A 2332-nucleotide genomic window follows, 5' to 3' on the forward strand; every position below is an offset into this window, starting at 1 on the left:
CACACACACACACACACACACCATGGGATGCACTTAAGTGAGGAGTGGTGAGGAGGTGTTAACACAACAACACATCCAGTGTGTGAAGGTCCACACCTTCAGGGAGCCGTTCTTTATCTTGTTTTTGGACAGAGTCGAGGTAAGAAGTACAAACATCTTGACCAATCAACACAGACTTACATATATTTATTATACATGTATTTACTTCTTAACGTCTCGTCAAATCTAGACATGTTTATAGATTATTCTGAAGAATGTTCAGAGAATGATTGGTAAATATTTGAACACTACAAAGCCTCAGGGAGGACTTTGTCTTTGTCTAAAGTTTATTAACGTCACAGACACTGGAGGTCCTTTAAACCAGTCGGTCTTAAAGACTGAAAAAGACAAAGAGACTCCTGTGGTTGGACTTCAGAGACAACTGTCCAAGTGACCAGATCCCTGAGTTAAAGATGAAGTCCTTTTAAATGGTCTCTGTGTGTGAGTGTTGAAGCTGAGGGTCGGGGCTGCATCAGGGTCATGTTTGTACTGGGTTTGTATGTCAATGACGGGCTACGGTAAAATATGGAGCCTTAATAACCTTACTTTCACGTCGTCGTGAAAATACGACGTCAAATTAGCGCCAGTAGCGTTCTTCTACGTCGTGATGTCGATTATATCGCACCGGGGGGGCAAGTGTTTAACTAAGAACACGGTGTTTAATAATAATATATCACCGAGGCCTGGGCTGAGTGGGAAGTTATTTATCACATTCTGGAAAATAAGAACGATCTGTTGCATTTTACAGACCAAGGTGTTAGCATTTTAATGAAGTAATTCAATGTTGTCTAAAGTAGAAAAGCGACACACGACACCAGTGGAAGTGAAAATATTTAGCCAAACATTTGTCTGGTCTGTGTTTGGAACTGAAGACTAACACCGTGTGTTTGTGGTTTGGGTAAAACAAAGTTCTAGAATGGCTCTGCTGGGATTATTCTGCTGTTGGAGAACACAAGATGACTTTGTTTTCCAAAAACACAGCAAATGTGGACTTGTGGACTGTCCCATTGATTTTTGTCCCACAGAAGTGACAGTGTTTTGGCTGCAAATTCATGGTACGGCTCTGGTTTTTATGGCGCACTCATAAAAAGCATGTTTTGATGCAGCAGCGTCAGTGATGTCCTACAGTGGTGATAAAACACATGGAGCGATGGGTGTCACGGTTACAACAGGCTGCTGTGTCACCTCAGGGTTCAAAGGTCAAACTCAAACAGCACCCGTTCCCACCTTTGACCTTTTGGGAAACTTAAACCTTATTCCTACCTGTTGATGGAGACACGCATTAATGTTTTTGTTTTACTGAACTTGACTTGTTTTAAAAATCAAAACTCAAGTCATTCATTGTAAGTAGTGGAAGTTTTGGTGGAGAACAAGTTATTTTTAATTTCTTATTTATATTTTATTGACCTGCCGTCTATATTTTTTCCTCCAAGACCATTGAAGTTTTAACTGGGATCAAAAACCCAGAATGTATTCAGTTTTTTTCTGACAATTATCATTAAACTGAATCCAAAGTGTATGAATGAAGTGACTTTTCTCTCCATAATTCCAGTGATGTTCACTGACCGTCAGTGAGTCCTGATGTTGTGTCTGTCTGTGTGTTAGATGGGGAAAAGACGGTTCTCAGGGCTGGAGGTGACCCTGATTGTCATGTTCCTACTGATGTCTGTTGTAGCCATAACTTTTCTGGTCCTGTTTGTCACTGGAGAAAGTGGCTTTGTTGATGAAAATGGTAAGTGAAGTGAAAATGTCTGCTTAAAATGTGTAGTTAAAAAACAATGTAGGTTTGGTTCAATGTCAGCTTTTATTCTTATTGTTATTGTTCTACTAGATCGATTAAATGAAACAAATGTGTCCTGAATGTGTCAGTGTCAGTCAAGATCATGAATGTATGCATAAATGTACAGAAGCTGATATGACGTTTTTCTCTTGATTCTGGCAGAAAACTCAAACTTCAAACCAGAGTGTCCTGTTATTCCTCATGCTGAAAGAGTCGACTGTTTCCCAGAAGCCGGAGCTTCAAAGGTGAGAACGATCTGGTTTTTTATTATTAAACTGTAACAGTTTTGAAGCATTACTGACAGTAAAAGGTGACGTGTCCTGTACGTCTGTGAACAGACGCGGTGTGAACAGCGTGGATGCTGCTGGGGGCCACTGGACGTAGGCAGCGTTCCCTGGTGTTTCTTCCCCACTAACTACGGCTACACAGCAGAGTCAGTGGAGCAGCGCAGTCCCTACGGTAAAACCACCCTGGTACTCCCCCCACCACACCCCCCCGCTGTCTTAGATGTCA

The 2332-nt window shown here is 41.5% G+C and overlaps 1 protein-coding gene across 1 annotated transcript in view; it reads left to right on the forward strand.

Annotated features, from left to right (window-relative positions):
• The window catches only part of si (sucrase-isomaltase), a 32962-nt gene continuing 30630 nt past the window's right edge, over positions 1-2332 (forward strand). The window contains exons 1-4 of the mRNA XM_008308426.3: positions 1-139; positions 1645-1771; positions 1982-2064; positions 2158-2278. Of these exons, the coding sequence (XP_008306648.1) occupies positions 1645-1771; positions 1982-2064; positions 2158-2278 (331 nt within the window). The 5' untranslated portion in view covers positions 1-139. The remainder of the gene's footprint in view (positions 140-1644; positions 1772-1981; positions 2065-2157; positions 2279-2332) is intronic.

Source organism: Cynoglossus semilaevis, chromosome 4 (genome assembly GCF_000523025.1).
Source record: "Cynoglossus semilaevis isolate Cse_v1.0 chromosome 4, Cse_v1.0, whole genome shotgun sequence".
Classification (NCBI taxonomy): Eukaryota; Metazoa; Chordata; class Actinopteri; order Pleuronectiformes; family Cynoglossidae; genus Cynoglossus; species Cynoglossus semilaevis.